General features: G+C 37.3%; 1 protein-coding gene across 3 annotated transcripts in view; it reads right to left on the bottom strand.

Annotated features, from left to right (window-relative positions):
- Positions 1 to 15,634, bottom strand: part of Tlk2 (tousled like kinase 2) — a 127,085-nt gene that overhangs the window by 54,561 nt on the left and 56,890 nt on the right. For all 3 annotated transcript variants that reach the window (XM_010637499.3, XM_010637497.3, XM_010637498.3), the window contains one exon: positions 10,413 to 10,580. In XM_010637499.3, coding sequence (XP_010635801.1) covers positions 10,413 to 10,580 — 168 coding nt within the window. The remainder of the gene's footprint in view (positions 1 to 10,412; positions 10,581 to 15,634) is intronic.

Here is a 15,634-nt window from a genome sequence, read left to right as displayed (position 1 = left end):
GAAAAAAAAAAAAAAAAAAAAAAAAAAAAAAAAAAAAAAAAAAAAAAAAAAAAAAAAAAAGAAAAAAAAAGAAAAGAAAAAAATGTGAATTTTTGATACTTTCTTTACATTTCTTTGATTATTATTATTTTTTTAACAAGGTCTCACTATGCAGTTCAGGCTGGCCTTGAACTCACCATGCAGCCCAGGATGGCCTTGAATTTGCAGCAACCCTCTTGTCTCAGTCTCCTGAGTGCTGAGATTACAGACATGTACCACCATCCCTGGGTCTTGATAATTATTTCTACTAAGTAGCATATTAACAATGGCAAAATCATCATCTACTGAGGAATCACTATAAGCTAAATGCTTCAATGTCATTGTCACTTGTAATCCTTATAAAATCCTTTAAGCTGATTATTATTATTTTTTGGATAAAATATAAATCAGAGACATTAAGCTCCTACACAGAAATAGTAAGTGGGGTAACTAGAAGTGGGAGCTGTCTGTGTCTACAATAAGTGTTCTCACGACCAGAATAGACTGTTACAACACACACTGTGTGCAAGCTAAAGAGTTCATGTGTGTGACGACTGAAAGATCCGTATAGCCTTGTAAGGTAGGCAGAATTATTAACTCCACATCTTTAGGTCTTTAGTCAATAAATACTTATTAAGTACTACCTACGTTTTTTATTATTATTGGTTTTGTTTTGCTTTTTGAGACTGCGTTATGTAGTTCAGGCTGGCCTTGAACTCATTATGTAGCCCAGAGTGGCCTCAAACTTACAGCAATTCTGCCTCAGCCTCCCAAGTGCTGGGATTACATGCACGCATCACTATGCCAGGCTCTATATCCAAAAACTTTTAGATGCTAGGGGCACACAGCCATGGAAGATAAATACAAACCACAATTTTACCTTAATGAAATTTAAAAATCAAGACAAGATTTATTAAGCACCCAACAAATATTTGTTGAAAGACATTGTTGAATGTATAATCACAATAAATGCAAAGGTACAATTAGGAAAAGTACTTGTAGAGCACACAACAAAGGATATAATATAACCTAGACTCGGGTGAACCTTGAAGAAGCTTAAGAATTGAAGGTAATCAGTCAAAACAGACGATGATGGGAGCCATTCCAGGTAGAGAATATGAATGAAGGCACTACTGGAGGAGATAAGACTGATGAGTTCTAGAAAGTTAAAACAGAGGAACTAGTTTCAAAGAGGCCATTAAACAACTCATGCAGCCACTAAATAGCAGAGCTATGACCAAAAGCCAGATCTGTGATTAAAAGAAAAAAAGAAATCTAAACTTTTCTTACTAGTTAAGAGTCATCATTACAAGCCTGATACAAAGATGTGGTCTCCTTCAGTTATTAGATTGTTCTTACAATCCTTTCCATCTCTTTATTATTTCTAAACACTTATGACTGTTTGAACTGTATTTTTAGTAAAAGTGAACCAGGGTCAAATGACTGACTGAAGCTTTTATGAATTTCTTTTAGGGGATTTTGTTTTGTTTGAGACAGGGTCTTACTATGTCACTTATGTTGGCCTTGAACTCACTATATGACCCAGGCTGGTCCAAAATCACAACAATCCTCCTGCCTCAGCCTCACAAGTGCTAGAGATTACAGGTGTGTACTATCATGCTCCAAAATTTTCCAGATTTTGTTAGATGGCCTGTGATAATATTGTCTTCTACAGGTGCTCATTTCTGGTTCTATATTTTCTTCTAACAAACAGAGTATTAGTATGTAATTTAATAGTATGCTTCTAAATTAAAGCTTTCTGTAAAAATACATACATAAGTATCCCAGTGATAAGTAAAAATGCAAAAGCTAACTGAGGAAGTGAGTCAGTTTGGAAACAACAAATCCAAATGAAAACAATGCTTTCAAAATGTACTACACAGATATGAGAACCTAGGGCTGGGGATGTAGCTCAGCCTGCGCCAGGTCCTGAGTTCAATTCCTGATTACCAGGGGAAAAAAATGAGGACCTAACATGGCAACCTGAGTCCAAGGTATAAAAAATGCTAATTTTATTCACTGAATATTAACTGTGGTCCTTTGTGCCTGGCCCTATATTAAACATTAGAAGTTGAAAACTAGAAAACAGTGAGAGCCGCCACTCTGCCAAAGTCATTATTAGCCAACATAGCCACCAGGGCCACTGTAGTTTTAAATTAAGTCTAATTCCTCCATTATCATACGTTCTCTTCAGATTTCAATATATTTTGTATGTACTATAAAGTAATTTAAGTTATATATTTTGTAAGAGTTTTTTAATCAGACTATATAAAGAACCCTCACAACACAACAGAGAATCAGATTTAAAAATGGGCAGTAATAAATATGAACAGACATTTCTCCAATAATACACAAATGGTCAATAGGCAAATGAAATATTCAACATCAATAGTTATTTGAGAAATGCAAATCAAAATCATAATGAGATTACACTTTACACCCACTTGGATAACTAAGATCAAAACACAGACAAGAAATAGGACGGTAACAGTGAGGATATGAAGAAACTGGAATATTCCACTAGTGGGATGCAAAGTGGGGCAGGTGCTACAGGCACAGTTTGGTAGTCCCTAAAAACAGCTACCACATAACCGTGGAATTTCAATCTTTAGTGTATATCCAAAAGAAATAAAAACATGGTGGCTGTGCATAGTGGGGAGACAGGAGGCTGAGGTACAGTAACTGGCCCAAGAGTGAATGTGACTTGTCAACCACAGAGCTCCAGGACACAGATGAAGAATATTTCCCAACACTTTGCACTTGGAACCCATCAGAGTGCGCTACCTTCAGTTCTTCTTGATAGATCTAGAGGTTTTCCCAGGATGGCCTGACAGTGGTGGGACCTACGGCACGTACGCCACAGCAGGCTATGCCACTGACAGCTCTAAAAGGTCCGCCATCGCTGGCAGACCCTGATGTCAGCTTGAGGAGTGGGGGACACAAAAGACTGCCATTTTGCTTGTGGCCATTGTGCTCTCTTTCACAGTGGTCCATTCTCACCCCATAGAGTTTACTTTTTCCCTACTTTGAGGTGGCCCAATCTTACTATGCGGAACATGTTTCTGTTTGGGGGGAACATGTTTCTTTTCATACCTTTAATAAATGTAAAACTTTGCCACTTTTTGCCACTGCTTGACCAATTCTTTGTTTAGGACAGAAAGAATCTAAAAACCACCACTAGAAGGAGAATCCAGCACTCCAAACTCCGAAACAGTGACACATGCATATATACAATCCTGGCCCCCAGGGAAGCTGAGGAAAGAGGATTTCAAGTTTCATACATCCTGGGCAAGACCCTGTCTCAAAATTTAAAAATATAAAAGGCTTGAGAATGTGACTCCGTATAAAGGCACTGGGTTTAACCTCTAGTAACAAGGAAGTGGGGGGAGAGTTGGGGAGGGGGAAGAAGAGGAGGAGGAGGAAGAGGAGAAGAAGGGAAAAAAGCCCATGTGGCCAGGCATGGTGGCACATGACAGTAATCACAATACTCAGGAGGCTGAGGTAGGCAGATCAAGAATTGAAGACCAAGGGGCTAGGGATTTAGCTCAGTGGTTCCACTGCCTGCATTGCAAACACAAGGACCCAAGTTCAATCCCGGGTACCAAAAAAAAGAACTGAAGACCAGCTTGGACTACAAAGTGAAACCCTGTCTCAGTAACAAACACAAACAAAACAAGGGAGAAAAATATGTATATAAAAACTTGCACATTAGTTTACAATAGCATTATTCCTAACAGCAAAAAAGTAGAAATAACTCAAATGGCTATCAACTGATGAAAGGATAAATAAATCTCAGACCAAATGAGCACAAAAGAATGATTTATATTTACTACTGTAAGTCTTATTACGCTACTGCTAGGAGTATAGCTCAGTGGTATAGTGCATGCTTAGCAAATAAAAGATCTGAGTACAAAAAAATCAACAATAAAAATCTAAGAGGCTACAAGGACAATCAAAGAAGTGAAAGTTATCTGTCACCATTTGATAAAGCTAGTATTAACTGAATTTCTTAGTTTAAAAATTAAAATTTTATTTAAAATTAAAATTGTTAATGAGAAAAGAAAAAACTAGGCATTTAGCTTGACATTCTAAAACTGTAGGGCCAGGGATTTAGCTCAGTGGTTCCACAGCCTGTCTCGCAAGTGCAAGGTCCTGAGTTCGATCTCCAGTACCAAAAAATAAAACAAAACAAAATAAAATAAAATAAAATAAAATAAAATAAAATAAAATAAAATAAAATAAAATAAACAAAACTGTCAGTATAGTTTAAAAAGCACAGATGAGGGCTAGGGATTTAGCTTAGTGGCACTGTGCCTGCCTTACAAGTGCAAGGTCCTGAGTTTGATCCCCAGTATCAGAAAACAAAACAAAACAAAAAAAAACACACAAAAAAACTTAAAAAGCACAAATGAGGAAAAATTCTATCTTACATTAAAATAGAAGGTAACACTTCAATGAAGAGTGCTAATGTGGGTATCTAGGAAAACGTTAATACTTTTATGAGAAATGCCTCTTAAAATTATTTAGATAGGTTAAAAATTTTGAAATGTGCCAGGGATTTAGCTCAATGGTGTCACCACCTGCCTCACAAGCACAAGGTTCTGAGTACGATTCTGGTACCCTCCCCAAAAGAATTCTGAAATGTATTTTAAATACTTCAGCATAAAAAAAAAAATTAAACCAGGCATGGTAGCCCATGTCTGTAATCCCAGCTCTCAGGAGCCTGAGGCAGGAGGATCACAAGTTTGAGGCCAGCCTGGGCTACATATTGAGTTCAAGTCCACCCTGAACTACATAGCAAGACCTTGCCTCAAAAATAAAAAAAAAGGAGGAGGAGGAGGAGGTGGTGGTGGTGGTGGTGGCAGTGTTCTGTTTTCTTCTTAGTTCACTGTAACATTCAGCTTGACAATGCTCAACAATGAAATAATCAAAACACTTAAAACACTCCTTCATGCGCACAAGTCTCAGAACAAGAGAGAGGAGAAAAATCTAGTGTTATAGTTAGAATAACAAACCAAGTATCACATACTTATGCTGTTAACAATAATTTAAAAATTGAAAGATGTGAATGAATGGCTGGGTAAACATTATGAGTATGTTAAATTTATCTTTAATGGGGAGTAAATCAATCTTGTTTAAAGTATATTAAATGGCCAGGCATGGTGGTGCATGCCTGTGAACCCAGCAGGGTTTTTGAGGCTGAGGCAGGAGTTCTGCCAGGAGTACTGTTTGAGGTCAGTCTGGACTACATAGTGAGTTCAAGGCTACTGAGCTACATAGGGAGATCCCATCTCAAAAAACAAATAACAATAACAAAAAAAAACAAAATGAAAAGTAGATTAAATGGATGACATGTTTTTAAAAATTAAAATGGTATCACTAGAAAATCTAAAATATGAACTGTCAACCAGGCATGGTGACATACAACTGTAATCCTAGCACTCAGGAGGCTGAGGGCTGAGGCAGGGGGATTACTGTAAGCAAGGCCAGCTTGAACTACAAGCTGTTCACAGCCTGTACACAGCAAGATCCTGTCTCACAAATACAAGGAATTTCCCTCTTCCCGATTTCTTGTGGACTATATAGAGTAAATGTCTATTTTCACAGTTTAAAAATTATATGCCTGTGATTTAAAAACAAATTTGCTACATTAAAACAAAATTAAGTAATTTTAAACATAGAAAAAGATCAGACTCTTGGCCTGAGAATGTAGCTGACTCAAAAGTAGAGTGCTTGCCTAGCATACATAAAGCCCTGGGTTTTTCTTCCCAGCACCGACCCCCCCGGCCTCCCAATTAAATTAATACTATGCCAAACAAACAGCTATGCCAGCTGCTCCCTCTAACCATTTTCATGGGATCAAAACCAGGACCTAACACACACTCAGCAAGCACTCTATCACCAAGCTACTTACATCCCACCCCGTTAAAAGACAGTATTGTTAAACTGCCCAGGCTGGCTTCAAACTTTTAACTAGTAGTGTAATTAAAGGTTCTTAATGAAGAACTGAAAACTAAAATGTGCATACAATCAAATTTATGATCTTCCTGATTGCCTCTCAAGTAGCTGGAATTACAGGAATGAGCCACCATACCAGTTCACCCACTGTTGTTCATTTTTGGAGGGCATTTTTGAGACAAGGGTAGCATTATGCAGCACAGGCTGACCTTGAACTCTTTCTTGATCCTCATGCCTCAGTTTCCTGAGTGCTAGGACTACAGCATTCACTACCACATTCAGCTCCACTTGGTATTTTTAATCAATACATATTTAGAGATCTTTCATTTTTAGCATATATCGTTATTTCCTTTGTCAGTTGTACAGCATTCCATCATATGAATGTATTATAATTTATTTAATCAATCCCTCCTCAAAAGAATGATTTTTTTTGAGACAGGGTCTCGTTAGGTAGTCCAGGTTGGCCTCAAATTCTTAGCAATCGTCTTGCCTCAGCCTCAAGAATGCTGGGATTACAGGGTGTACCACCATGCCCGACCAAAGGAATGCATTTTTCAATGCATGAAACATATAATTACAGCGAGAAAATCCCATTCTGGACACTGGAGATACAGAACAAAGCAAAGTCCTTGACCTGATGGAGCTTACATCCCAGTGGAGGGAAGTCAGATAAAAACAAACATTACAGCACATCAGTAGGTGATAAAACTAAAGAGAAAAACAAAGCAGAGCATAAAAGCTAAATGTGGGATAGACAGGGAGGAACTGCTATTTTATCTAGTATAGTCGAAGAAGACCTTTTAATAGGGTATATTTAAACAGAAATCAAAGAGAACGGAGGAAGCACACAGCAAGTGTAAAGGGACTGAGGTGAACACACGGCTGAAGAAATAAGGTGTCTAGTATGACTGGAACCTGGTGATAAAAGGAGATCAAAGAGCATGACTGGACTTACATTTCAATATTAACATGGAGCTGGGCGTGATGGTACATATCTATAATCCCAGCATTAAGGAGGCTAAGGCAGCAGGGTAACCTTTTGAGGCCAGAGTGGGCTACATATTGAGTTCAAGGCCAGCCTGAACTAAACAGCGATATCCTGTTTCAACCCCCCCCCAATTATCATGATGCTCTGTTAAGAACAGGTTACAATAAAGAAGCAGAAAAGAATCCAGTAAGGAAGCCAAAATCTCAGTGAGAGACAATGGTTTAGACTGGAGCAGTAGAAATTAAAAGAATAAGCAGTAGAATTCTGAACATATCTTGAAGGGAAAACAAAAAAAGATTTACTGATGGCTTTGGATTAGGGTATAATATAAAGAAAAGAGGTGACAATGACTCTAGGCTTTTTAGTGTGAAAGACAGGGAAAGAGTTGACAAATTGGATGGGGAGGGTATGGGAGAAAAGGATTTTGAGCGTGGAGAACTGAATGAGGAGTTCAGCACTGGACAGGTTAAATCTGATAGGCTCGTTAGACAGAGGAGAGGACTACAATTAACTGACTATACAAGTCTGGAACTCAGGCCAGAAATCTGACTACAGATATAAATGTGGAAGCCCTGAACATGTACTGATAGGTTTTAACAACAGAGACAAGAGTAAGTAGAAAATGAAGATAGATAAAGGGATTTGAGCCCTGGGTCATGTCAATATTTAGAAATGGGAAAGTGAGAAAATACTGTAAGAGTGGAAGCCATGTGAAGAGTGTGTGCTGGGAGAAGGCAATGAGCAACTCTGGCTAATGAACTGTGTTAGATGAGCTCTGAGAACTGAACCCTGGATTTAGCAACATGAAACACATCCTTTGGAACATAGGTGGAGAAAAACTGCTTCTGTATTTTCCAGTTATAAATTATACTAAACAAACATCATTGTAGTTTTATGGGAACAAAATTTATACATCTATAAACTTACAATTGAGATACATCACCAATTTTTCCAAATGATTAATTTTCAGTCAATGTAAAGTTATGTAGGTCTGTATCACCCATACTAAAAATTAACTAATTTATGAATCCTTGCCGATGATAGGTCAGAAAAGTTCTTTTATTTTGTTTCTTTATGGCTCACATTAAGCATTTTTCCATGTTATTAGCCATTTGATTTTCTCTTCCCCATAAAGCTGTCCTCTGCCCACTTTTTTATGTAACTATCTCTACCTACTAATTGATAATATTTGTTGTATATTCGAGTCAATGTTTTCACTTCTACTAATTTTTTTATATTACTAGCTTATGTCCTGGATGGAACTACTGAGAAAAACAAAAACGGACTGGTATCAAAGAATTTGGCCTCTGGTTTTCATACTGTTTTCACATTCCTGCTTCATACATGATCACTCTGCTACTCCTCTGCTCTGTGAGAACAATCTACCTAGAGTATCTACAACTCCTCTGATAGCCTGAAGGACATACCTTTTATAGAAACTTTACATTAGGGGACAGATTTCCCACTGATCAAATTCTTTTGTATTTAACTATATGCCCATCACATAGTGGGCACTCGGTAAATATGTATAGAGTAAGACTAACCAAAGGGTTCCCCCCTAGTGAAAAGGAGGTCAATTCTAAGGCAATGACAGAACAGGAGGAGAAATAACCCTCTTAAGATGCAGGTTTAATGAAAATCAGTGAGTAATAAAAACAATGAAACGCACACATTCTCTAAGCTGGAAACCTATGGCATGCTTGCTGCAGCGGGCATACTGCACCCTCTCTGTTAGCAAAGAAGCCAAGTCGCCCCAGTAGCAAAGCACTGCATAACAGTTGTTTTTTCTAAACTAAAACTTCAGCATTCAGGTTTAATCGCAGTGTTGGCATTTTGTGATAAATAAGTGGGTTTTGGCTTGTAGTCTGGGCAATTGGTTTCTAAAAGGTTTGCCATCACTGCTCTAAAGCAATACTGCATTTTCACAAAAATTGTCACCAACTGCTGTCAAGGCCCTGCCACGATATTCTATCAGTCAATTCTCTTTGTGACTCAAGGATAAAATTATATACTATCTTCATACACAACTTTTCCCATTCCTTTGATGAATAAACAATTCTGTAGACTTTTTAAAAAAGTTCCATTGCTTTCTAGAGATAAAACTATAATAACTATGAGAAATATTCCACATAACGCACATGATTTCCTAATGATTTTATTCTTTTTATTTCATTTCCTTAAGATACCACCCACCATTTTCACTGCTATTTCAAATGCAGTGTACAGTGGTGAATGACTCGGAATAATCCACAGGGCAAACACAGGAAATTATTAGATTGTAAGTGGAGAAAATGCAGTGATGAGGGGAAATGCAATCACTGGTGACTTTAACTATGAATGACGAGCAGTGAATGTCTTCTTATTCCACCCGTGGCAAAAAAAACAGACACAGAAACCAAGAAAAGCAACAAATTTGATTCAAAATGCATTATAATTTGGCAAATTAAAATGGAGTTAAGAAAACAACAGAGTCAAGACTGTATAATATTCAAATACTGTGCACAATGGTACACATCTATAATTCCAGCTACTCAGAAGGCTGAGGTAGGATTTCAAATTTGAGGCCAGGCTGGGAGACTTAGGGTGACTCTCCCAAAATAAAAAATATAAGGGCTAGAGATGTTGCTCACTTGTAAAGTACCTCTGGGTTAGATGCCCAGCCCACCCCATCTCCGTTTTAAAAAAAAAGCCGGGCGTGGTGGTGCACACCTGTAACCCCAGCACTTGGGAAGGTGAGGCAGGAGGATCGCTGTGAGTTTGAGACCAGCCTGGGCTACATAGTGAGTTCCAGGTCAGTCTCAACTACAGAGTGAGACCCTGTCTCAAAAAACAAACAAAGAAACAAAAGAAAGAAAGACATTGAAAGGAATAAACAGATAGCCAAATAATCTTAGCAAAATAACCATAGCAACACCTCAAAGCGCCAAGAAGGCAAGTGTGTAGGCAGTCCACATATCATTCAGGGAAAAATGATTAGTAACCTTTCTGTAGAATACCTACCTACTAAAATCATACTGAACTACCTACTAACTTTATACTGAATTAGCTTATTTAATTGAGGGGTTTGGAGACTTTTTTTTTTTTGGTACCAGGGATTGAACTCAGGTCCTTGAGCTTGCGAGAAGGCAGGCGACTGAATCACTGAGCTAAATCCCTGGCCCTGGAGGCTATTTTTAATTATATAAAAATTTTGGTCATAGTGAGTTCAATCTGTATTCTCTTTATTTGTCAATCTAATATTATACTTTCCTTCCAGTTCTGTGCTGAGACTTTGACAAAGCATACTCTCTCAAGAGCTTAACTCAAGAGTGATGAGTAAAAGTGTAATACAGCATCTTTTTTAGAAGACAGAGAATAAAAAGTGCCAACTCTACTAAAATAAGTAACCCAACTTCATTAGAGAACTCCAGGATAATGAAAAGCATTTAAGTTCAGCCTCAGTACTTACTGACACAAAAGTGAAGCAGAGGCCAGCTCCCCTTTGTGCTAACTGCTCTGTGTCAAGTCGAGGTTTTGCTAGCATCACTGACATGAGGGTTGGTAGAGCAGATTGCTCCTCTGAAGCCTCCTTCACAGCACTGCCATCTAAACCATAGAGGGGCTGCTCTACTCGCCGCTGGAAAACATCAATGAACACACAAAATTTACATGAGAAAGGTAGTCTGATATTGCCAAAACATGCAACAGGTTAAAGTCTAGAGAATATAAGGTGAATGTTAAAAACTTTTTTTCTCTCAAAACAATTACAGAGAGCATAACAACATTATTCCTGGATTATTACCCTTCTAGGAACCTGAGTTAATAGTTTACTCAAATTCTACACAATAACATTTTAACAATTCTGTATTTCTCTAACTGCATTTGCAGGTTACTTTGTAGAGTTCATTAATCAACTTCAAAATATTCTCAATCCTACACAGTCAATCCTATTTCCATGCTGTCGGTGAATGAAGAATTAAGACAACTGCCCCAACCTGGTGTGATGGCGCACACCTGTAACCCCAGCACTCGGGAGACTGAGACAGAAGGATCGCTGGGAGTTCGAGACCAGCCTGGGCTACACAGTGAGTTCCAGGTCGGTCTCAACTACATAGTGAGACCCTGTCTCAAAAAAAAACAAAAACAAAACAAAAAATCAAAAAATCAACCAAACAAACAGAATAGAGGATTACAAGATCCAGCCCAGCCTGGCAATTTAGGGACCTGGCAAGATCCTGTCTCAAAATAAAAAATAAAAAAGGGCTGGGGATGTAGCTCAGTGCACAGGCCCTGGGTTCAATTCCCAATATCATCAAAAAACCAAGAGACAACTGTCTTGTGACTTTTGCACAGAGCTTATTGCACCCTCTATTCTATTCTCACTATGCTACACCTTATAAGCAAAAAAATCTAAAATAAATGCAAGCAAAACAAACAGGAATACTAAAAGAATACACCACAATTATGTATGGTTTATTCTAGGAGTAAAAAAATGGTTAATAATTAGCAAATCTAATAATGAAATTTTTCAAAAGCCAATACAAAATATAATTAATGTTGTTACACTACAGATCTCATTAAAGTTACAAACTAGATGGGATAACATAAACATTCAACAGTATTTAGCCAATGTGTTAACCTACAAGATATGAAATATAAATGTTACAGCAAATTAAAGTGTCATTTTGGATGATATAAACATTTATAAAAAACCCCAAGCAAATCAACTGAAAAATTACTATAACAAATAAGAAAGTTCAGTAAGATGGCCAAATACAAAATAAGCACACAAAAATCAATAGCTCCCCCATACACTAAAATAATTAAGTATAATCTGCTACAGCATGTAACAAATTTATTTTGAGGTTCACTTGGAAACATGATGAAAATTAGCCAGATAATTTTTGATAAAGAGTATCAAGGAAATTTGACTAGAAATCAAAACATACTACAAGCTACATTAACTAAAACATTATGAGTATAGAAGTGGACATATTGACCAGTGGCACAAAATAGAGAATTCAGAAGCAGATTCATATAGTATGGACAAATAATTCATGATTAGAGCACAATAATATTAGCAGGAATTTATTGAAAAGATAGAAGAATATTTTTAAAGCTATTAGGGAAAAAAGGGAAAGACAGAGGTCCTACAATGTAGGGCTATACAAAAATCGTAAGAAAACATAAATTCTTTTTCACCCTTTAAGTGGTAAAGGGCTTTTTAAATATAACATTAAAAATATAAACCATACAGAAACATCTATGAATAGCACAAAACCCATAAAGTCATAAAGAAAAACTACTGATAAATTTGACTACTTCAAATTTTCTTCTCACTGGTAAAAGTGAACACAAAGTTATAAGACAAGATTACAAACAGGCAAAAATGTTGTTGACAATATAAATGACAAAGGGTTAGCAATTTAATAACGTGCTCCTCTCCATCAGTAATTTCAACAGAGAAACAGGCAAAGGACCCGAACAAGCATTAAAAATGAAACTGAAAAAGTCATTCAACATAAAAAGATGTTAATATCACTGGTGAAGAAACACAAATTAAAATGATATTTTTCTCACCGCCAAAGACTATAAATGATATAATTCAGTATTGGCTGTATATGCAGAAATTGGGTCTTTCAAACTGCTAGTCACCTTTCAGCAATTTAGGCGATGACTGCAATAATTTAGGAACTTATCTAAAAGAAAGAATGCATGAAGCAGGCAAGAATGTATGAAGACATTCATTACAGCACTATAGACTACACGTTGATTAGATATTGGTTAAATAAATTAATACAACAAATGAAGACGACTATTATACACACATCCATGTACATATCCAGAAAAGGTGGTCTAAAAATACTTGACCTCTATACTCCTCAGTACTAGTTCTTCTGCAGGGGACTTTCTATTTTACCACTTATGAATGAACTGCTGAGGGGGTACTGAGGATTAAACTCTAGGCCTTCGCACTGAGCTACAACCCCAGTCCTTTCTCATTTTCTAAAATTTTGAGACAGCATCTCACTAAATCATTATGTTGCCATGGGTAGGCTTGACCTTGTGATCCTCCTGGCTCAGCCTCCCAGAATGCTGGGATTTATAGACATGTGCCACTACAACTGAAATTTCAAATTTTTATAATCTGTATGTATCCTTTTATCAAGAAGTACCTTAACTTTTATTTTCATTGTAGAAAATAAAAATAAAATAATCAAAGCTGGGCGTGGTGACGCACACCTGTAATCCCAGCGCTCGGGAGGCTGAGCCAGGAGGATCACTGTGAGTTCAAGACCAGCCTGGGCTACACAGTGAGTTCCAGGTCAGTCTCACTACATAGTGAGACCCTGTCTCAAAAAACAAAAACAAAAACAAAAACAAAACAAAACAAAACAAAAAATCCAATTGATCCTGACAAAGATATTTAGTCCTTGAGTCTAGGAATAAATACCTCTTCAAAATCGACTTCCTACTCACCAAATGTAACAGCTTAAATTCAGACTCCAGAATACTTGTGATACCCATTAACCAAACTATGCTCAAGATATGGGTGAATGAATCTTTGAAGGAAAGATACTAAAACTATAATCATTCTGCCATATATTCAATAAATATCTGCCAAGGGCTAAAAGATTTCAAATCATGCCTGGAAAAATGGCAAGCTAGGATGTGTGAATCAACCATCCTTTGGAAAGCAACTATAAATTTAAAGGAAAAACTTTGCTTTGTTTGAGACAGGTCTCAGTATGCAGTTTAGACTGGCCTTGAACTCACTATGTAGCCCAAGCTGGCCTTGAATTCCTGGTGATTCTTCTACTTCAGCCTCCCAAGTGCTGAGGTTATAGGTGTGGTGCCACCACATAAAGCAGTGAAAACATTTTAAAAGGCCATTAAAATGACCAAAGACTTGATAAAATATCAAGTAGGGAGAAATTAGGAACATAAGAAAAATAGGGATATGTTATGATCCTAGCACTCTAGTAGGCTGAGGCAAGAGGATTCCAAGTTTGAGCCCACCCTGGCAATTTAGTGACTAAGCAAAAGACCATGTCTCAATTTAAAAACCAAAAGGGCTAGGAATGTAGCTCAATGCAAAGACCCTGAGTTCCAACCCCAGTACAAGGGAGGTGGGGAAGAGATAAGTAAAAGCACCAAAATCATATCTCGCCCTAAGAGTACCTGCAGATACTAAATTTCCATTTCCAGGGCACCATGGTGCCAAGTAGTTACAGGCCAAAGCACAATCTGGGTACAGGTTCAACAGGAATAGGAAACAAGTCCCACTTCCAGCAGGGCCTCCTATGTAGTTGGCCTACACTCTCAGGGAAAAAGCAAACCAGAAGAAAAATATTCTACATCCTAAGAGCTGTAAGGAATTTGCTTGGCAGTTTCTGGGTCAGACCTTCCCCTGAGAAATGTTGGACAACCCAAATAAATATCTGTCAATGGCGGGAACAAACACAATAAACCAAGAGAGGGGGAGAGACAGAGACATGAGAATGAACCACAATTTCAGTGAATCAGTATCAAAGAGGTAAAATACCTAGGCACTAAAAGAAAAAGAAAAATTCTCCCTCGAAAAACACCCACATCTTAGACCTTGAAGAAACCTTATAAATAATTTTTCAAGGACTATGAGGGGCAAAATACAAGACAAACCTTAAAAGAAATACAGTCATGAGCAACAATTGAGAAACAGTAGAAACAAATGCATAAACACTTAGGATACCAGAATTATCAGATACAGATTTTAAAATGATTATACATTAAAAAAATAATAAAAGAAGGCTGGGGATACAGTATAGCTCAGTGGTACAGGCATGAGACCCAGTACCACAAAACAACAACAAGCAAAAAAAAAAGTATTAAAAAAATAAAAAGCTTCAAACTATCTTGCAAGGAACACCTTTTAAGCGGCAGTAAGAAAAATTAAGAATTAAATGGGGTTAACAGTCAATAAGAAAGAACAAAACAGATACTTTGGAAACTGAAAGGCAAGAAGAAATTATCCATAAAAGAGCACAGAGAAACAAAAAGAGCCCAGTGTGGTGGCACACATCTGTAATCCTGACACTCAAGCAGCTGAGGCGGGAGGATTGTCATAAGCTTGAGGCCAGTCTGAACTATATAGCAAGAACTTGCTTAAAAAAAAAGGGAAGAAAGAAAGAAAAAAGGAAGAAAGAGAGGGAAGGGAGAAAGAAGTGATTACATTTAAGTTACTCGACTCAGAATTTGTAAAATACATCAACTCACAGATCCCAAAGGCCTAATTAATCAAAAGCAAAAGAAATAAGGACACACAATAAAAAAACTGCAGACCACCACAGATAAAAATTTTTAAATCGGCCACAGGAGGAAAAAAGCAGATAGCTATAAAGAAACAAGAGGTAAATAAATAAAAGCTGATTTCTTAATACTAACAATGGGAGCCAGAAAATTAAAAAATTATAAACTACTCTACTCGATTGTGTTAAATGAAAAAAGCCAATCCAGACATACATAGCAAGCAAAAACAAACAAAAAAATCTCTCAAAAGTAAGAGAAAAAATAATGTTATCTCAGTGAGCACAAACCTATATAAAAACCCAGCAGATACATAGGGAAAGTACCTCCAGGTGGAAGATATAAAATGCAATAGGAGGGGCCGGTTCGGTGGCCTGCCTTGCAAGTGCAAGAACCCAAGCTCAA

The sequence above is a fragment of the Fukomys damarensis genome, unplaced genomic scaffold, assembly GCF_012274545.1.
Source record: "Fukomys damarensis isolate Sample0158 unplaced genomic scaffold, DMR_v1.0_HiC HiC_scaffold_23, whole genome shotgun sequence".
In the NCBI taxonomy this organism is placed as follows: domain Eukaryota; kingdom Metazoa; phylum Chordata; class Mammalia; order Rodentia; family Bathyergidae; genus Fukomys; species Fukomys damarensis.
The sequence above is the reverse complement of the archived record's forward strand: the minus strand, read 5'-3'. Positions and strand labels throughout refer to the sequence as shown.